The 20,541-nt window shown below is 46.2% G+C and overlaps 1 protein-coding gene across 2 annotated transcripts; it reads right to left on the bottom strand.

Moving 5' to 3' along the window:
* Positions 1-1,888: 1,888 nt before the first annotated feature.
* KCTD17 (potassium channel tetramerization domain containing 17) lies at positions 1,889-20,115 on the bottom strand. Of its 2 annotated transcripts, none has more exons than XM_056846849.1 (6): positions 19,900-20,115; positions 16,446-16,554; positions 8,202-8,293; positions 7,175-7,270; positions 5,313-5,438; positions 1,889-2,000 (listed from the first exon to the last, which is right to left on the bottom strand). In XM_056846849.1, the coding sequence occupies exons 1-6, from the start codon at positions 20,113-20,115 to the stop codon at positions 1,977-1,979; spliced, it is 663 nt and encodes a 220-aa protein (XP_056702827.1). In that variant the 3' UTR covers positions 1,889-1,976. The 2 variants fall into 2 exon arrangements, with proteins under 2 accessions (XP_056702827.1, XP_056702826.1); XM_056846848.1 differs by lacking the exon at positions 1,889-2,000 and adding an exon at positions 3,587-3,829.
* Positions 20,116-20,541: the final 426 nt, after the last annotated feature.

The raw sequence follows: 20,541 nt of genomic DNA on the forward strand, positions 1-20,541 counted from the left end.
CATAAAAATGAAGACAGCTGCTGAAGTTCAAATTCCTTTATGGAAGGAACTATTCCCAGACCCAGCCTCTGCCCCCCTCCCCCACAAAGGTGCTGTGGACAAGATAATGAGACTAGTAATGGTCTGTGAAATTTATTCAGGACATCTTACACAGAACCCTCAGGCACAGCTTTATGGGTATGTTGTCCCAGTACCAGAACTGTCAGTAGGCATCACCTTCCTAAAACTGTAGAGGACCACAGTGTTCCCTCACTGCTAGATACTCCAGAAATATCCTTTCCTCTTTTCCCATTGATTGAAATAAAGCCTCCTTATTAGAAGTTGTGGGTGTTTGTTTCCAAGCTTCCAAGAGATCTCCCTCATACCCCACAATGTGATGTTTCTGTCGCAGGGATAAGAACAATCCACCTTGGCTGCTTCTACTCAACAGTCATACAGAAGAAGAAGGTCTGCTTTCGGCAAAAGTAAAGGAGAAACAACATGACTGTGTTCTTTCCTACAGTCAGAGATTAACAAAAGTATATTCATACCATGCTCCTGTACTCTGATTTTTCCAAAATCTGCTTTGGCGTGACCTTTCCGGAAAGATCACAGTCTAAGCAAGCTTCCATGTTGTGTGGACAGGAAGGTGTACATTTTTTAACCACCGGTGCCATTTTGCTGCTGTCACCCCCTCACAGCCGCCTTCCCCTACAAACCACTGCATAACATTTTTTTTAAAAATCAATAGTTGTTATAATGTTGCAACAATATATAGCAACTACGAGTTTTTTCTTTTAAAAAAGCTGGCAAAAAGCCCTTCAGTCGTGGGGGGGGAGCCTCAAGGGATTACCAAAGAAAGAATAGAGACCCTCACTCAGCCTAGTGGATGCTCTGCTGCAGTGGTTTGGAGTGGTGGACTCTGATCTGGAGAACCGGGCTTGATTCCCCACTCCTCTACATGAGCGGCGGACGCTAATCTGGTGAACTGGGTTGGTTTCCCCACTCCTACACATGAAGCCAGCTGGGTGACCTTGGGCTAGTCACAGCTCTCTTAAGAGCTCTCACAGCCTTACCTACCTCACAGGGTGTCTGTTGGGAGAGCAAGGGAAGATGATTGTAAGCCGGTTTGATTCTTCCTTAAGTGGTAGAGAAAGTCGGCATATAAAAACCAACTCTTCTTCTAATAGTAAGCACCCCAGCCTATTCCTTCACATGTTGGGATGCTTTCTCTATCCATATTCCGCACTATCTATCTCAGAATTGCAAGCAACAACAGCAGACGATTCTGGGAGAAGAAGGGATTACTTACCCCTCTTCTCCCAGACAAGGTCTACATTGCTCAACACAACCCTACATCCTGAAACATGCAACTTCAATAGGACCCCATCCCCTCCCAAAATAACTCTGGAATCTGTGGTTTACGGTAATGTACAAGGATCCCTCAGTCAAAGATCTCTAAACTCTTTGCAGAACTGGGAACCGTGACCACTAATCAAGCCTGAAACTGATGTTAAGTTGATAAAGCGGGCATGCCTTTAGTTAATTTGATTATTAGATTCTGTCCTACTCAGCAAGAGTGGCAGAGGGAGAAAAAGTCAAAACTGCAGGTGATACGCTTTGTCCCACTATCAGTGGTTGCTGTGACTCTTCGGAAGACCAGATCCAGGGCAAAGATGAAGAAACAACACACATTCCAAGCCAATCTCAGAGGAGTCCGTGTCACCATAAACACTAGGACCTCAAAAATATTTTGCCAAACCCCAAAATGCTATAGGTGGAGGGGAAGGGCAGCATGAAAGTGACAAACAGCAACATTCCACAAACTCCAGCCCTAACAGTGTTTTATTATTTTCTTTCAAACGCACAATACAAAAATAAAGATTTAAAAAATTAAAACACACACACGAATTGATCATCTGCAATATATCCTGAGACTTCTGGTTTGTAACAGCTTGAATCGACAAGAATGAACAGAGCCGGAAGACCAAGTGAAGTCAAGTAAAAAGGAAAAAGCAAGACTACAGATAAATTAAAAAGGGATGCAGGAAAGGAACACACAGTGGGTGGGAGAACAGATGCGAAAGGAGAGAAAGAGGGGAGAAAGGGGGAGGAAACACTTTTGTGAATACCGAGCATTGTGATTCTGTAGTGCTACATTACATTCGGGCTGCAGCTGAGAGCACAAAAGGCCCTGCACAGGAGGAGAAAGATTTTCCACTCTCCTTCAGTAGGAGACAATATAAAGGTACCTGCAGCAAAGGGTCCCATAACAAAGCCCTACCTGAGCCCTGGTGGCCAGCCTGTCTGGAGCGCATGCTTCACACGGCCAGAGGGCTACAGCTCCTTCAAGTCAGCTCTGCCAGGCAATTTGTTTTTGCATAGAGAATGGGGGCCGGAGGGAGGAAAGTGGATGATTTTCATGCAAAACGCCCGCAGTCGCTCACTTGGCAGCCATTTCCAGGGAGGCCTTTCGCATCGGGGATGCTGACATTCTGCCTTCTGCTTTGTACCTCCAATGGAAATCAATCATCTTAAGTGCACTTAATTCTGTACTGGATCGTGGCCAGAGTCTGGACTCTGCAGAGCTTGGCTTATCAAGAACCCCAGTTCTAAGTCTTACACAAGAGGATAGGCAGTACCAAGGTGGCGGGGACTGGGGGAGGGCAGACCTTCTGCTATGTTCTGCATAGCTTTCCCCCCTCCTCAAGCCCTTATTGAGTCCCCAGTCCACACTGCTTGCCTCCTGCCAACCGCTCTTAAGAACAAGCAGACAGAATTATGCAAATGCAAGCAAAATGCAGGTCTGCATGATTTATTCTGAGCAAAGAAATGCGGGTGGGGGGAGAACTTTTCTTTCTTTCTTTTTTTGCTTTTAATCACACAATTAATCAGCCCTCTTTGCCATCTTTGAGGAAGGGCCATCACAACTGAGTGTTGAGCCCAGGTCCAGGTTCAAGCCCTGGCTTCCCCAGCTAGAAAAAGGGATCTTGGGTAGAGAAAGGTAGGAGTGGGCTAGATGGTCCTGTGGTCTGACTCACTATAGAGGAAGCACTGTATATTTGTTTCATGTCATTTTCCAGCTATTCCCCCCTTTTTTTTAAGCCCCCTCTCCCCAGGGGGGGTTACCCTGGAAGACTAATTCAGGACAAGGAGTCACTCCTCCTACTATTACCTCGTTAGGAGAGTCCATGAAAAGGGAAGTGGGAATCAATCATACAAGCCTGAGAATGCAAACAGGAGTGGCACCTGCAAAGGAGAAGGGGGAAGAGGAGGAGGAGGGTAGAATATGGGGTTCTAGGCATGGGAGTGAAGAGAGGAGACAGGAGCTCAGGCTTTCCAGAAGGTGAGGACACAGTTATCGTTGAGCAAGGGGGAAAGAGTGCAGAGCAGAGGGAGCGCAAGCCAGGTGAAAGAAACCCCAAAAAGAGCTGGAGGAGATCAGGAGACAATCAGCAGAACCCTGGTTAGATGACCTCGTTGCGCATCAAAACATTAAAAAGCCCGCTTGTACCAAAAAGCAGCAGCGGCCCAAAGGAAGTCACCCCAGCCCACCCCTCCAGTCTCTCGCTGAGCCTTTGGCCCCAGCAAATTGCTTGCACCCCTCAGAGCCCTGCCCAGAGCCCCCTCCCAGAATGCCTCCCTGCCACCAACTCTCACCCAAAGGGAGCAGATGGCTTTCAGCTTGTGTTTGTCTGGCTCATGACTTTCCTCAGGGGTTTGCTGCACCTTTCTCCTCCGCTGCGTCTGCCTCAGCCTCAGCTTCTGTCTCCTCCTCCTCCTGTTTCTGCTCGTCCTCCTCCTCCTCTTGCTGTTCCTCTTCCTTTTGCTCTGGATCCTCCTCCACGCTCTGCATCCCAGCATGCAGTACAAAAGGAAGAGAGGGCGGGAAAAGCTTGCAGTCCAGCCTTTGGGCCTTTAGCTCATCCTTAAAACTAGGGGCACAACACTTAACAATGCCATCCCTAAGCAGTCACACCCTTCTAACCCCACTGAAGTGAATGGACTTAAAAGGGTGCTACTGTGCTTAAAGTTGAAGCCAGTCAATTAACCCACTTTAAAAAAAAAAAAAAGAATATAACTGATTAAAAGCATGAACCTAATTAATTGGGCAGATTTTTTAAAACCCTATTTTAATACCATTATTTACATACACTGTAGGCGGCAGGCATTCTTTTTAAAAAGCCATTCCCTGACAGACCTCTTTCAAACAGGAAGGAAATGCCTCCAAGATAGCATGTAATCTTAAAGTGTGAAGTATCTGTATGAATCATATTTTTCTCTGTTTTAATAGACTAAATTTAATAGACTAAAACAGATATAATTAATTGATTGAAATGTCATTAATTTGGCAGAAGCCCTGTTAAATACAAGTGGTTAGACCTGTGCTCGGAAAAGAAGTTTTAAAGGGAATCCCCTTTGCCCTGGAACACCAGCAAACATATCCTACATAGACATACAGGAGATGCTTGCTTACCAATCAGGCTGGGGGTTTTACCTACTAAATTTCCACATTTATCAAAACAGGTAGTTCTGCCTTTCATCCTACTTCTTGGGTCTCAAGATGACAACAGCTTTACTTCCACTGACCAAACCTCAGCAGAAGAGATGTCATTCATCCTCTCCAGAAGGAGCAAAATGGAGAACATGAGCAGAGCTGTCAAAGAGGTATTCAAAATATTTCGGGCATCTGTGTACCAATGAGATTGCAACATGATGCAGGTGGGCAATAGATTAAGTGGTGACACAGAAAAATGCAGGTGCAAATTGGTTGCCTTCAGAACAGGAGGACCTCCATGTTTGGTCAAACCAGTGGAGCATCTATCTTACCAACCTGACTCAGAGGCTGACCATAGCACACAAAGAAAGCTCAGTGTGTGCTCATCAGACATGTCCCGTGGCCACCTTCAATCCTCAACTGGCAGACACACCCATAGTTCAGAACATTGGCAGAATCCCTCTCAACCTTGCCCTTCTCCAATAGGTCCCACATTTGCTATTAAAGGTAAAGGTAGTCCCGTGTGCAAGCTCCAGGTCACCCCATGGGATGACATCACAACACAATTATGGGGTGAATCCATGATCAACCCCCGGTTCTGGCAGCCAGTGGCTCCAATATTTCCCAAATATGGGATTACCCTCTTAGTTAGCGATTACATTGGCCCTATCCCACCCCCTGTATTTAATCCTCCACAAACAGAGGTTAGGAAACTATATCCTGTACCCCGGGCCTCCCATCTGAGAGAAGGCACCTCAGCATCTAGAGGAAAGTAGTGTACCTTTGCACACTTGCTTGAAAAGCAGGCAATTAAGATGCCAAGAACGGCTCTCACCTTGGCTTTTCGACTGGGCTCGCATCCCAGGCCATTGGGCGAGCTGCACAGTTCCTTAGAGACCACGCACAGGAACTCCGACTGGTCTTCATTCCCATAATTATAGGACGACCCAATATTCACCAGCTGGCAAGCATAAAGGAAAGAGTTGAACAATCTGTTCTTTTTGGCATTTTTATCCCAGGCCTCAACAACAAAAAGTTCAAGGAGGCATACAACACAAAGTAACGAAACAAACAGCAAGAAACAAGAGAAATAACGTAAGCTTTTGGTTCCTGTTTGTGAATGCTCATACCCTTCTTCTTCTAGCCGAAAACAGATATGCCTAATAAATTACTTCTGAAATCAAGTATATTTGGCACAAATGCCTGCCCATAGGCAAATGAAGCATGTACTTGCACACAGTTAATGATGCACTACTAAAAATTCCACAGAATGACAGGGAAATTTCAACAAGTTGATAGTTAGACACCCTGTTCTTTTCTCTAACAATATAAATTTCCTTGCTGTGTTACTGTCGTCTAGAACTTGATGTTTATGTATTTGTACTTTTTTTGTCTTTTATATGCGGCAAGTAACAAAAATAATGTGTGTATAACCTTAAAATGTTTCTACAACAATTAGTTCCCAGTGGGTCATCTGACAGTAACTTCAGATGAGTCAACAACCACATAAGTGGAGTGAGCGGAGTTCCCTATTTCAGCTCAGATGACAGTTATAGACAGAGTTCCCTCATTTAACCTGCTTGCGCATGGAATAGCTCTTTCCCTTTTTAGGAATCAGCTTCAGTCCAGGTGTACAACTGATAATTCAGAGCGTTCATCAGAATCTGCCCATCTGTTTTCCAGTTCCACTGCACAACTTGGAAGGGTAAGGTAAAACAAAACAGATCCCATAAATTTGAAATTGTGTTTCTGCTATCTACCACACTTCACCTCCTAGAGACAAGTTAGATGCCATATACGATATTGGCTTGGTTAATAGCCCCATCCACCAGAAACTGCTACAACCCATGGTCCTTTGAGTACAGTTACTAGAGGGGAAATTTCTGCTGGGCTCATAGCAGCCCTCATAAGGACGGACCACTGGTATATCTAAATATACAAACAAACAAAAAGCAGGAACACCAGAATACTGGGCAAAGGAACCCTGTGACCCGATGTCTCTCTTGGCTGTGCTAATACCTAGAGTGACTAAAACAAAATTACTCCTAGTTGTGCTGAAATAGTTCAATACAAATTACAACAATGGGCTCAATATTAAGCAAACCGTATCAAGTGTATTCAAAGTACAAAGCAACAATACGCAAACAAGGACTGTACACATAAACAATGGTGCTGAGCAACAAAAGTGTACTATATACAGTATTTACAACAAATAGTCACCACCAGATTCATTCGTCAAGCTATTCAGCTTACTGATACTAATAATGTCCGTAGTCTCAAAGTAAAGCGCCCGGCTTAATCTGTTTCAGCTTACTGATACATTATTAGTATCAGTAAGCTGAATAGCTTGACAAATGAATCTGGTGGTGACTATTTGTTGTAAATACTGTATATAGTACACTTTTGTTGCTCAGCACCATTGTTTATGTGTACAGTCCTTGTTTGCGTATTGTTGCTTTGCACTTTAAATACACTTGATACTGCTTGCTTAATATTGAGCCGATTGTTGTAATTTGTATTGAATACCTAGAGTGAAGCAAAACGTGATGTTTCTTGTAGTGTTTAAATGTATTGTAAATTATTCTGGAGTCCAACCAATCAAAAGGTGAGGCACAAACCTTTAAGAACAAATTCTAGGGGAACCATATTCAAGATGTCCCCTTCATTGGTTTGCACTGACCACCATTTCTTGCATACCTGTTCAAAGCGCCACCCATCAGACATAGTGGAAACCATTTGGGTGAGCTCTTCCTCCTGACACTGCAGCACTCGGTATACATGCTTTGGAGGCACCTAGGAGAAAGAAAACAGTACATCATATAATAAGGGAGCCTTCTCCCCTGGCAGACTCTCTGGGTGTGAAGTGCCATTCTAAGAAGAGTTATACCTTTTATAAGTCCAAAAGTTAGCAGACTAATCTGCTTAAAATGGCACTGTCCATTCATAACCTCAGCATCAAGGAAGACCGATTCCATCAGGGGAAACGGCTACAGGTTGTCAAAACAAAGATGAGTGATTGCTGGCCTAAAGAACAGGACAGCATCTTTGGGACCTTCCTGGCCACTTCATGAGATTGCCAGCTCCAGACTTCCTTTTCCAGGAAGGTGGCACTCAACACATGATGATGGTCCAATTAACACAGTATCATGCACTCCAACCTGAACTCTTTGGGAATTCAGGTCGAGACAGGTCTTTCCAGCACTTGTTACAAGAGAAACCAGGCTCTGTATCTTACGCATGCCAAGAATGTGCTACTGAGCCACAGAATCTGGGATGTTACAGCAATATTAAAAGCTCAAGAGTCATTTCCAATGGCAGGGGTACAGAACGCTCCTACTTCCACGAACATTCACAGATTTCCCAGTGTTTGCTTCCCAACGTGATATTTCTCCCTTCCCCTCTCCCTCAGACTTGTGCAGCCATGACATCTTAGGCACACCGACCAACCAATTTTCTGCTATGAAACAACCCGTATACTTAACACTTTGATCCAACATAGCAAGTACCCAGAAATTCAACCATCAGAATTCATTCTCTGGGGACAACCCCAACCCATTTCCTCCTATTTCTGCAAGATTGCTCATGGATCCCTGCTACCATGGAATCAAACATTTTCAGCACCACCAAGGAGTACAATGCCCTGGACCTCTATCTTATACTCCATGTCCCCCTGCAGTTATCCTCTGTTTCTCAAGTAGGCCTTCCAAGCCACATCCCATCGCACCTGTGTTACAGTGTAGTCCTTTTCCTCCAGCCTGTCCTTTATTAGTCTGATTAGAGAGCCGATGTTGTAGAATTCAGCTTCTTCCAGAACCCCTAGGAATATAAGCAGAAGGAATAAGAAAGATTGTGATGATGATGAAGAAGAGTTGGTATTTATATGCCGACCTTTTCTGCCACTTAAGGAAGAATCAAACCTGTTTACAATCTCCTTTCCTTTCCCTCCCCGCAACAGACACCCTGTGAGGTAGGTGGGGCTGAGAAAGTTCGGAGAGAACTGTGACTGGCCCAAGGTCACCCAGCAGCAGGTTTCATGCGGACGAGAGGGAAACAAACCCAGTTCACCAGATTAGCATCCACCGCTCATGAGGAGGAGTGGGGAATCAAACCTGGCTCTCCAGATTAAAGTCCACCACTCTTAACCACTACCCCATGCTGGCTCTGCCTTGCAAGCTACTGAGTTCTCTCACTGTTGATTGGGTAAAATATGAACACTATAATATAGTCTGTATACCTATGAGGATTGTATGGTCTGGTAGATGAACCATCCAAGTAGTAATGGTATGGAGATACTTTCAAGACAGACTTTCTGAATTTGATCTATATTAGCAGGACCTCTCGGGGTGAACTGCAACCCCCCAATCCCACTTAGTGGGAAATATGCTGCACTGAATTTAGTAGTATTTACTTCGTGTCATGTATGTAGTGATTAGGATGTTGAACCAGGATCTGGGAAACCCAGGTTCAAACCTTTCCTGGCAAACCAAGTTTGTAGAAAGTAGATGGAGCCAGGAGGGCTTTTGCCCAGCAGGGCTTCTGATTGGTTGAGAAGAACTTTTTTTTTAAACCCACTGCTTTGGCAGCCTACTGCTGCCACAGCACGAGGACCTTCACTGTGTGACTCAAGGTTTAAAAGACATTCCATGCAGCAGAGCTGTGATTGGCTCTTCCTCCTGCAGCTCCCATTTGTGGTTGCACCCACCAACCTATGTCAGAATTCAAAGCATGCCTACAGGTTCCCAAAGACTGGAGACCCCTACTACAATATAATTTATAATACGTTATTAAAGAGGTCAGTGTTTGCAATATTATGAAGTTTAACTGGACAACCACATATGCTATTCGTTTAAACTACTGTGATTGTATGAGGGTGTTTCTGACCTAATAATACATGTTATTTTGTTTTCTGCCTTCAACGTTTATATTTTCTACCTTTCAGAAATTAAGATTCGTGTGCTAAGGCAGCATAGGGTGCAGGAGTTCGCAACTTTTTCTCAAATCTTATACCTAATAGTCAAGTGCGACACAAACAGATAGATGGGGAAGGGCCATGGCTCAGTGGTAGAGCATCTACTTGGCATGCAGAAGGTCCCAGCTCTACCTGGGACCCTGGAGAGCCACTGCCGGTCTGAGTAGACAATACTGACTTTCATGGACCAAGGGTCTGATTCAGTAAAAGGCAGCTTGGTGTGCAAACTTGGGGGACCCTCCCAGGTTTATAGAAAAATCTGAAAACCTTAAATTACATTTTAAAATCCCCCCAAAATAAAGACCGTTGCCTGTGCACATGCAGACAACACATCTATCTTCTGTGACACCCGTCCCGTGGCAGGCTCTTCCAAGCTCAGAGCAACCCAGGATCCGCACCAGGCCCAGCAGCAACAGTGTGTGTGTCTGGCAAGGAGCTGCACCTGGGCTCAGCAGCCAGGGGAGGATTCCCCCCCCCCACGCAAGTCTCACAGGCCCCCACTTGTATTAGGTATATTTGCAATTCTTATAGCCAACACACTTGCGCTTTTAAATTCCATAAATCTGCGAGATAGCACAATATTATATGCTAAGTTATAGATGATGCATTTTAATTTCTCAAAATTCCAGTTTAAAAAATATTGGGGGGAAATTATTGTTTACCATGGTTTTAATATTTCCAGACATTTTACATCTCTACTTGGGGGGGGAGGGGACATGTTTTTGTCTAGATTGCAGCAAATATTTGCACAGCTTAGAATGGCTGACCCTTTGGTCAATCATAAAACCCCACAAGCATGCACCCTTTTCTCAGAACATATTTCAACAATTTAAAAAAAACTCCCCTTTAACTATGAAAAATAAAGTGCGGAACAAAAAATTGGTCACAGAACTATATGTGAATGAAGAAGACCATCGAGCTGCACACTCCAAGTACACTTGCTTGCTTATGACCAATCTGAAATCTTACGTTGGCAAGCACCTATCCAGATGTTTAATTTCTATACATTCTGTTGAGCTAAAATTTTGACTGCCCTGACCTGGATGGCCCAGGCTAGCCTGATCTCCTCAGATCTCGGCAGCTAAGCAGGGTCAGCCTTGGTCCGTATTTGGATGGGGGACCTCCAAGGAAGTCCATGGTTGCTACGCAGAGGCAGGCAATGGCAAACCACCTCTGTTAATCTCTTGCCTTGAAAACCCCGTAGGGTTCATCATAAGTCAGCTGTGACTTGACGGCACTTTGTGTGTGTTAAGTGCCGTCAAGTAGCTTCCAACTCATGGCAACCCTATGAATGAAAGTCCTCCAAAATGTCCTATCTTTGACAGCCTTGCTCAGATCTTGCAAACTGAAGGCTGTGGCTTCCTTTATTGAGTCAATCCATCTCTTGTTGGATCTTCCTCTTTTCCTGCTGCCCTCAACTTTTCCTAGCATGACTGTCTTTTCCAGTGACTCTTGTCGTCTCATGATGTGACCAAAATACGATAGCCTCAGTTTAGTCATTTTAGCTTCTAGGGTCAGTTCAGGCTTGATTTGATCTGTAACCCACTGATTTGTTTTTTTGGCAGTCCACGGAATCCGTAACCCTCTCCTCCAACACCACATTTCAAAGGAATCTATTTTCTTCCTGTCAGCTTTCTTCACTGTCCAGCTTTCACACCCATAAAACCCCACAAGCACGGCACTTTACACAGACAAAATTCTGACCATATCCGATGGATCCGGATTCTGTATCCTTGATTTAATCATAATTTTTGTCAGACCCCATGCGTCAACTCCCTATTTGCAATAACTTTATATCACAAAGGGATATTGTACTTGGTCCCGTTTATTAAAAAAACTACAGTATTAAAAATGTCATTTTAAAAATAAAGCTGACAGTCCACTATGAGAATGGGGGCGGATGGGTAACAGTTAGTATCCAGTCTGACACCAGATGTGGGTGTCTTGAGAACACATGCTCAGGAAAGCAAAACTCATCCTGCATGAAAAAGAAACCTACATACACTCCTGTTTCCATGGAAATCTGTATACAGCCCAATATTAAAATACCATTTCAGCTTTATTAATGCATACAAATCTAATGTGACAAGACAGCCCTGTCAAAAAATATTACAAAAGATGGCACAGAAAAACTGAAGCTCTGGTTGCAGTGGATTTTAAAAAAAACATCCATTTAAATTCAAACACTACCTCATCACTCAAAAAATTGAAAATATTGCCACATACACTAAGGAAAAGGATTCAAAACCAACCTTAGATACCTGAATATTTATAAAATTCATCTCATTTTAACAATATGAATGGGGGATCTGAGTGTTATCCAGTATGTTTGAATAAATATTAAATGGGAAAGAGCAAACATTAAAATGAAGGGAATCACTAGTAAGATGCAAAATAGTACAGAGAGAAATAATTCTACCCATATATCAACAGAGATGGAAACTGGTAAACACATGATGAACAGGAAAGGGATAAGAGAAACAGCACATGTTTCAAATGCAGGACATTCCAAGTTCAGTTTCTGGTGTCTGTTCTTAGTTAAAAGTTATCAGCACTGGGAAAAATCTCTGCCTGAGACTCAGAAGAGGAGATGCCAACTGGAGCAGTCCAGGCCTGCCAAGTCTGTGACCCACCAAGCTGATCACAGCCCTCCTTTCCTGACCATGTATGGCAGCGCAGTAGACAGGCTATAGACTTCGAGCTTGCCTGGGGCTGTGACAAGCATCCCATAAACTTGTGTTTAGCTTGGTGAATCCCTAACCTGGTGTAAACGGCACTAGGCTAGAAGGGAAGAAAGAGAAAAGCCTGCTGAGTAACCTTGGGCCAGTCACAGTTCTCTCAGCCCACATGGAGGCAGGCAATGGCAAACCACCTCAGAACGTCTCTTGCCTCAAAAACCCTATGAGGTCGCCATAAGTCAGCTGTGACTTGATGGCACTTTCTACCACCAAGCCCAGAACTTTCAATACGCTCAGAATTTTTTAATTTATTCTATTTTTACCTTGTCTTTCTCCCCCAACAGGGACCCAAAGCGGCTAACACTGTTCTCTCCTCCATTTTTTCCTCACAACAACCCTGTGAGGTAAGGTAGGCTGAGAGGGAGCCATATGACTGAACCACAACAGTGTTGTGTGTTGCAGACCTGGGGTCACCAATGCAATGCGATCAATGAGGGGTCCAATGTGGCCCCAGGAGATAGCGGCCATCTTCTGGTCACTAGGGGTGTGGGGGGGGGGAGGTAGTTGTGAATTTCCTGCATTGTGCAGGGGGTTGGACTTGATGACCCTGGTGGTCCTTTCCAACTCTATGATTCTATGATTAGAAGGTGTATGATATAAACCCCTTGCAGCAGCTAAGCTCCAAGCCTGGTTAGCACCTGGATGGTAGACTTCATGAAAACCCTATATATTCTGCTCTCCATGTGAAAGTAAGGCAGGATATACTGTAAATACAAATAATTCACAATAATTCTTTCTACAATGTGTTATTAGAAGGGTAATACACACAGAGGGAGAAACGGTAATATCACTGCACAAAACAACTTTCGAACCCTCGGCTGGTCTGATCTCGTCAGATCTTGGAAGCTAAGCAGGATCGGTCCTGGCTAGTATTTGGAAGGGGGACCACCAAGGAATACTAGGCTTGAAACATGGAGGCAGGCAATGGCAAACCACCTCTGAAAATCTCTTGCCTTGAAAACCTTACAGGGTAGCCATAGGTCAGCTGTGACTTGACGGCAAAAAAAATATGAATCCATATTTAGTAACTCTATTTAAAGTAGATGAAGTACACAACAAGCCCTATTTGAATAAACGGGATGGTTCTAGATATTTAGATGAATGTAGAGGGAGAGAAAAATGACACTCTTTGAACACACATTATGTAGGAACTAATATTGGAGGAAGTGATCCACTTAGGTTAAATGAGAACAAGGGAATGTACAAACGTCCCATTATTAGATTCTGGATTAATGAGGAGAAGATGGCTTCTGCATATTTTAAGAATAAGATGCTGCAACAGTCTCTGTCCCCCCCTGGGGCATTCATGACATCAAGGCATTTAATCTATCAACACAATTATTTCAAATGCAACAAAGCCTTACTGGAGTACAAAAAGCTGTTCCCCCTGCCAAAAACTTATCTACCATAGAAGAAAAAAAATGGGAAAATATGGAAATGGGATATCAAGTGAGGAGCTAAGGAACAGTTCACCTTGGCTGGCTGAAAAGTGCTTATTCTAAAGAGACTGATCACCAGGCTTTGTGGAAAGGAAGAATCCCCTCAGCCCCTTGTCTCACCCAACAAAACACAGGCTGGGATCCTGCATAGGTGCTATGAGGATATATTCCCTGGTAGTGTTACTACAGTTACTTAAGAAGAATAAGAGTTGGTTTTTATATGCCGACTTTCTCTACCACTTAAGGAAGAATCAAACCGGCTTACAATCACCTTCCCTTCCCCACAACAGACACCCTGTGAGGTAGGTGGGGCTGAGAGAGCTGTAACTTGTCCAAGGTCACCCAGCTGGCTTCATGTATCAGAGCGGGGAAACAAATCCAGTTCACCAGATTCGCCTCTGCCACTCATGTGGCAGAGTGGGGAATCAAACCTGGTTCTCCACATCAGAGTCCACCACTCCAAACCACCACACCATATTAGATGCATTTTGGTTACGGTTATTCTTCAGGGATTTTTACTTCAGGGATTTTCAGCTCTAGGGGGCCTCTCCCACCACCTCAGCTCTTAGATGCTATCTGGATGGTTCAGGATGGTGTCCTTTTATTACATGGGCTTATTTGGTAATGAATGACCTTCAGGTGCATTAAATACTCTAGAAGGTATATTGTTCTCTCGAAAGTCTATCTTTGATCCTTCAGGTTACTTCTTTCTAACAGTGCGGGAGCTGAAATTGAGGGGGCGTCCTCATTCTGTTTCTGCTGAAGGTTCACTCCCTTTAGTACAAACTCAATAAAGCAGCAGTAGCAACAAAGACCAGAAGAAGCTCCTTCTCCAATTGCTGTCCAGCAACAGCTTTCAGGATGCTGCCCACTTTGGAGCAAGCAAATAAATGTTTGCCTTCTCCTTTTGCTAGTTTGCATCTTGCTTCTCCCCAGAGGCACACGTGATCCTCTTCACTTGCAAGCAACGGGGATAGGCACTTAATGAATCCACCGAGGAATCAGAGTGCCTAGGAACCAGAATGGTTACTATCCAGAACCCATTTGGACCTGTTGTCTTATCGAGAAGAAGAAGAGGAAGAAGAAGAGTTGGCTTTTATATGCCAACTTTCTCTACCATTTAAGGAAGACTCAAACCAGATTGCAATCACCTTCCCTTCCCCTCCTCACAACAGACACCCTGTGAGGTAGGTGGGGTTGAGAGAGTGAGACTTACCCAAGGTCACCCAGCTGGCTTCATGTGTAGGAGTGGGGAAACAAATCCAGTTCACCGGATTAGCCTCCACCGCTCATGTGAAGGAGTGGGGAATCAAACCCAGTTCTCCAGATCAGAGTCCACCGCTCCAAACTACCGCTCTTAACCACTACACGCCGGCTTATCTGGAACTTTGCCCTCAACATATCTCAGACAACTAGATGAGTAAGCAACTATGACCACTAAGAGCTTGAATCCCACCAGTGTGGGGAGGGGGAAGTGGGGAAATGAAGCCGACGTCTATATTTTGAACCACCACAATGGCCTTTTTGTTCTCTCTCCTCCCCCTTCCCCCATATAGCATTCCCGCTCTTGGATATAGATTGAGGGAAATGTAAAAAAAGAAAAAAAAGTCACTCCAAACAAGGAGATCATACCCAGAAAACTACGTGACCATTTAGTCCCGGCAACAGCAAGTGTCTCTTCCCTACACTTACTCTTGTTTTGTGATACACAAAGTGAAGCAAAAGCGGGCGGGGGGGGGGGTGTCCCAGAACAGTTTGCGAGGAAGGGAAAGTGATAGGACTGGAGACTTGCAGAGTCGTTTGTGTAAAACCCCAGCTTGCCAGATCAGATTCTGAAAAACAAGGGACACCACACATCTTCCATCTTTGCACTATGGAGCTGTTTTGCTTTGGAATAAGGGGCACCCTTCTTTGTCTTCAGGGCTGCGACATTTGGGTGTGAAAATATACAGCTTCTTACAAAGAGGACAGAACTTTAAATATTCAAGGCATCCACTTTTAAAATTTATTTTACTTCATTTATACCCTGCCTTTCACCCCAAGACAGAGGCAATATCAGTGCAACTTAAACAGATTTACACCCTTCTAAGCCCATTAGAGCCGGTGTGGTATAGTGGTTAAGCGTGGTGGACTCTAATCGGAACCAGGTTCGATTCCCTGCTCTTCCACATGAAGCCTACTGAGTGGCCTCGGGCCAGTCACAGTTCTCTCAGCCCACCCAGAGGCAGGCAATGGCAAACAACCTCAGAAAGTCTTTTGCCTCGAAAACCCTATGGGGCCACCATAAGTCAGCTGTGACTTGATGGCACTTTCTACCACCAACCCCAGAACTTTCAATCCACTCAGAATTTTTTATTTACTCTATTTTTACCTTGTCTTCCTCCCCCAATAGGGGAGGCTTACATTGTTCTCTCCTCCATTTCCCCCCTCACAACAACCCTGTGAGGTAAGTTAGGCTGAGAGAGAATACCTGGCCCAAGGTCACCCCGCAAGCTTCCCTGGCACAGCAGGGAATTGAACCTGGGTCACCTAGTCCACCTCTCTCCCCACTACATCCACACTGGCTCTCATATATACCTTATTCCTCAAGATATCGCCTCAAGACTGTGGCTCTTGCTCTTCCCTTCCCACCCATAAGTCGTAGCACAGTAAAGCCAGCACTCCTACTGTATTTACTGTGGATGCCACACAGTGCAAGAAAATCTTTGTTTTTCAGATGACAGGACACGGCCTTTCGGATCAACCCAATCCACAGCTCCAGGCATTTTAGCCATTCCGCAGCCAGGCTGTCCATTCCCAAATCCATGGAACTGAAGCCTCACCTTCTTCGGCCATATCTTTATCTAGGACCAGCTTCCCGTGTCGGAGGAAATTCAGAATGGGTCCAAAGTACGTGGGGTCCCGATCGATGAGGTAGGCACCTGTCTCATCCTAACCAGAAAGCAAAGAACAAAGAAGGCGTCAGGATGAGCACCCTTGGGACCGTTCACGGCATTCCAATAGCCAAAAACCACTCACCTAACAACTGGCATTTACTTACCTGTCGGGCACCACCTCTCCTGTTCTACTGACTGTGCTGCCACAGAATATGTACGACTAGCCTAACAAATGGAAGATGGGCAAGTCACAGAATGTTACTGCGGTGAAGGAAATAGAAATGTTGGCCTGGATAAGAAAAGAGCTTCACTCAGGATGTAGGGTCAAACAATGTTGTGTATGTGTGAGTCGGCTTGGAGGATCCAGGGGCAAGGAGGCAGGAAGAAGGTGAACAAATATCTTGCAAGTGGTTTAAAAGAATATGGGCTCAACATTGTTGACAGGAAAGGGTGAGGGAAAGTAAATGCCACTAAATTCTGTATATCGATTCAGAGCAACCAGCCAAATCTTCAGCTGCAATTTGAGCTTTACACCTTTTTTTTTAATGTGCATTAAAGCCCAGGTCTCACCAACACCACTGACAAGGAGAAGAACCCTGAGCACAGACGGCCTGACTCCAGATTTCTGGCAGGGCCCTACCATAACTGAAGGGTATGCCTTAAAAAACAACAACAATAACTTGCCATATACACTACAGAAACAACATGCTAACCTTCCAAGAGCAGAGTGGCCTTCTCATGATTTTAACTTGGCTTTTCATCTCCAACCACGCACATTTGAGGAAGCACTTTCTAAAACTTAAAAACTGGAATTTAAGCAAGCCATTCTTTCTCTTTAGGCACCCAATTTATATAACTGCAAGTTAAAATTTTGGCTTCCAAAAATGCAAGCCCCATATTAGGAGTGGCCTTGCAGATGAGAAAGTTACCTTCCAGCTTTATACTGGAAGTTTGGCAAAGTGGTCTATGATGACGTGACATGGCTTTGTAAGGGAAGAAGGGCTCTGGCGCATGGGCAGAGCATCTGCTTTGCGTGCCAGAAGTCCCAGGAGCAATCTTGTTCAAGCAAGAGCTTGCCTGTGCTTAAACAAGGATCTTGTCAAAGTAGGTGATGCAAGACACCTCTACCTGACACCCAAGTTCAGACTAGACAGTGCTGGCCTCGACGCGGCAAGGGTTTGGGCAGGGTTCTCAAGACAAACAAGCAACGTGGAGGAGGGGGGTTTACATCTCTTTTGTGAGACACTAGACTCATGCCCTCTCTCTCTGCTCACAAGCTTCCTCGGGAAGTGCCAAGCGGTCTGAGATAACAGTGAAGCAAGCAGCAAGATTACTTCCCCCGGGGGCAACTGATCACCATCGCACTTCATAAGATAGCAATGCAGCTGCAACGGCTCCAGAAGTCAATATTTTGCACAGACTTGCACTTTATAAGTACATAAGAAAGGCCCTGCTGGATCAGACCAAGGTCCATCAAGTCCAGCAGTCTGTTCCCACAGTGGCCAACCAGGTGCCTCTAGGAAGCCCCCAAACAAGACGACTGCAGCAGCACCATCCTGCCTGTGTTCCATAGCACCTAACACTTCACACAAAAACATGAGGATGAGCCAAGGAGATTCCTTCCAGAGTGGTGATCTGCCTTCTTAAGCACTTGCGCCAAGCAGATTCCTTCCAGAGTGGTGATCTGCCTTCTTAAGCCCTTGCGCCAAGCAGATTCCTTCCAGAGGGGTGATCTGCCTTCTTAAGCACTCGAGCCAAGCAGATTCCTTCCAGAGGGGTGATCTGCCTTCTTAAGCACTCGCGCCAAGCAGATTCCTTCCAGAGGGGTGATCTGCCTTCTTAAGCACTCGCTCCAAGCAGATTCCTTCCAGAGGGGTGATCTGCCTTCTTAAGCACTCACGCCAAGCAGATTCCTTCCAGAGGGGTGATCTGCCTTCTTAAGCACTTGAGCCAAGCAGATTCCTTCCAGAGGGGTGATCTGCCTTCTTAAGCACTCGCGCCAAGCAGATTCCTTCCAGAGGGGTGATCTGCCTTCTTAAGCACTTGCGCCAAGCAGATTCCTTCCAGAGTGGTGATCTGCCTTCTTAAGCCCTTGCGCCAAGCAGATTCCTTCCAGAGGGGTGATCTGCCTTCTTCAGCACTCACGCCAAGCAGATTCCTTCCAGAGGGGTGATCTGCCTTCTTAAGCATTCGAGCCAAGCAGATTCCTTCCAGAGGGGTGATCTGCCTTCTTAAGCACTCGCTCCAAGCAGATTCCTTCCAGAGGGGTGATCTGCCTTCTTAAGCACTCGCTCCAAGCAGATTCCTTCCAGAGGGGTGATCTGCCTTCTTAAGCACTTGAGCCAAGCAGATTCCTTCCAGAGGGGTGATCTGCCTTCTTAAGCACTCGCGCCAAGCAGATTCCTTCCAGAGGGGTGATCTGCCTTCTTAAGCACTCGCGCCAGGCAGATTCCTTCCAGAGGGGTAATCTGCCTCCTTAAGCACTCGCGCCAAGCAGATTCCTTCCAGAGGGGTGATCTGCCTTCTTAAGCACTTGCGCCAAGCAGATTCCTTCCAGGGTGGTGATCTGCCTTCTTAAGCCCTTGCGCCAAGCAGATTCCTTCCAGAGGAGTGATCTGCCTTCTTAAGCCCTTGCGCCAAGCAGATTCCTTCCAGAGGGGTGATCTGCCTCCTTAAGCACTCGCGCCAAGCAGATTCCTTCCAGAGGGGTGATCTGCCTCCTTAAGCACTTGCGCCAAGCAGATTCCTTCCAGAGCGAGGATCTGCCTTCTTAAGCCCTTGGACGCTGCAAGAATTCATACGCCTCCAAAAAAAATTAAAAAAAAAAAATGACCGCGGCTTCACAACAGGGAGGGAGAAGGTGAACGACACGGGCTCCGGCGGCCCTCGGCACGGAGGCGTGACTATGCAAAAGCCCCTCCGCGGCAATGCAAAGCGCACGAGCATCAGCCACTGCAGGAGGAGGAGGAGGAGGAGGGAGGCGACCCCGCACCCTCCCGGCCGCACCCGCCAGCCCCTTGGGGCGAAAACGCACGGCCGCTTGAGCCTCCTTTCTTCCCTGGTCCAGCCAGGATCCAGCCAGGATCGAACGCACGGACGTTCGAAGAATGTTCAGCCAGGATCGAACGCACGGACGTTCTTCCCTGTTCCAGCCAGGATTCAGCCAGGATCGAACGCACGAACGTTCGTGCGTTCGATCCTGGCTGAATCCTGGCTGGAACAGGGAAGAACGTCCGTGCGTTCGATCCTGGCTGGAGCAGGGAAGAAAGGAGGCTCCAGCGGCCGTGCGTTTTCGCCCCTTGGTTCTTGTCCTCTTCCCCGTCCGCAGGCGCCGCTCCGGCCGCCCGCCAGACCCCCCCGACCCCCGGGGAGCGCCGGCCGCCAGCCCGCGGTGCCTTACCCGGTCCGACTGCAGCTCCTCCCCTTGGCACAGGCGGCAGAGGAACGACTTCTGCTCGCGGCACAAGGTCTGCCTGGTGGTGAGGAACACGGTGCCCCCGACGTTGAGCCGCACCCACTTGCTGCGGGGGGCGGCGGGGAGAGGCGCGGGGCGGCTGTCCCAGGCGTAGGCAGCCCTGGGCGCCGCTTGCCTGGCCTCCCCGCCATCCATCCTCATCTCCCTTCGGCTCCGCGTCCCTCCTACTTTGGCAAACGGGCGGCACTCCAGCTGCAGGTGTGGGGCCCGGGGGAGGATTCTGGGACTTGTAGTTTCTCCCCGGGATCTTCTTTGGGGGTGGGCTTTGGTGATCGGAAATGGCCAGAAGCCTTTGTCACAGCACTGCGATGTTTAAGGACGGCTACAAGCAGGAGGACAATTATTCTTCAGGTTTTTGTTCAGCGCTCCTCAAATTAAATCTTCTAAGATGGATAGCCCTATTAGTGGGTAAACTGATGAAAGGAAGTATTTTTTTCACAGAACGCAGAGTTAAATTGTGGAACTCCCTGCCCCAGGATGCGGTGATGGCTGCCAACCTGGAAGGCTTTAAGAGGGGACGTGTTCAGGGAGGAGAGGGGTATTCATGGCTACTAGACGAAATGGATA

The sequence above is a fragment of the Euleptes europaea genome, chromosome 3 (assembly GCF_029931775.1).
Source record: "Euleptes europaea isolate rEulEur1 chromosome 3, rEulEur1.hap1, whole genome shotgun sequence".
NCBI classification, from domain to species: domain Eukaryota; kingdom Metazoa; phylum Chordata; class Lepidosauria; order Squamata; family Sphaerodactylidae; genus Euleptes; species Euleptes europaea.